This window comes from Aptenodytes forsteri, unplaced genomic scaffold (assembly GCF_000699145.1).
Source record: "Aptenodytes forsteri isolate BGI_AS27 unplaced genomic scaffold, ASM69914v1 Scaffold15, whole genome shotgun sequence".
NCBI lineage: Eukaryota > Metazoa > Chordata > Aves > Sphenisciformes > Spheniscidae > Aptenodytes > Aptenodytes forsteri.
The window spans coordinates 7,698,030-7,698,583 of NW_008795129.1; the positions used below are offsets into that span (position 1 = coordinate 7,698,030).

The 554-nt window shown below is 67.3% G+C and overlaps 1 protein-coding gene across 1 annotated transcript in view; it reads right to left on the bottom strand.

Moving 5' to 3' along the window:
* Nucleotides 1-554, bottom strand: part of HTR7 (5-hydroxytryptamine receptor 7) — a 27,871-nt gene that overhangs the window by 26,524 nt on the left and 793 nt on the right. Inside the window, exon 2 of the mRNA XM_009278011.1 lies at nucleotides 34-553. Coding sequence (XP_009276286.1) covers nucleotides 34-553 — 520 coding nt within the window. The remainder of the gene's footprint in view (nucleotides 1-33; nucleotide 554) is intronic.

A 554-nucleotide genomic window follows, 5' to 3' on the forward strand; every position in this document is an offset into this window, starting at 1 on the left:
GCAGGGCGGGCCGCGGGTCGCCGGGTGTCTCACCTGTCGATACTTATCACGCAGAGAGTCATGATGGAGGCCGTGCAGCACATGACATCCATGGCGATGAAGACGTTGCAGAAGAGGCGCCCGAAGATCCACTCGCCGCCGATGAGGTCGGTCACGCTGACGAAGGGCATGACGGCCAGGGCCACCGAGAGGTCGGCCAGGGCCAGCGAGACGATGAGATAGTTGCGGGGCTGCCGCAGCTTCTTCACGAAGCAGACGGAGATGACCACCAGGCAGTTGCCGGCGACGGTCAGCAGGGTGATGAGGGAGAGGACGGCCCCGATGACAACTTTCTCCACGTTGCCGTAGCTGAGGATCTGCTCCCCGCACTGGGAGTCGTTGGCGGGGAGGGGGCTCGCCGTGGGCAGCGCCGACGGGGGGGGCGACGGGCCGAGCTTCGCCAGGCTGCGCGGGGGCCAGGAGCCGGCGATCATCCTAGCGCCGCTCAGCGCCCGCGGGTCCTCCAGGACCAAGGGCCGGAGGTTACCGTAGAGGTGACTGCTGTTGAGGGCGAG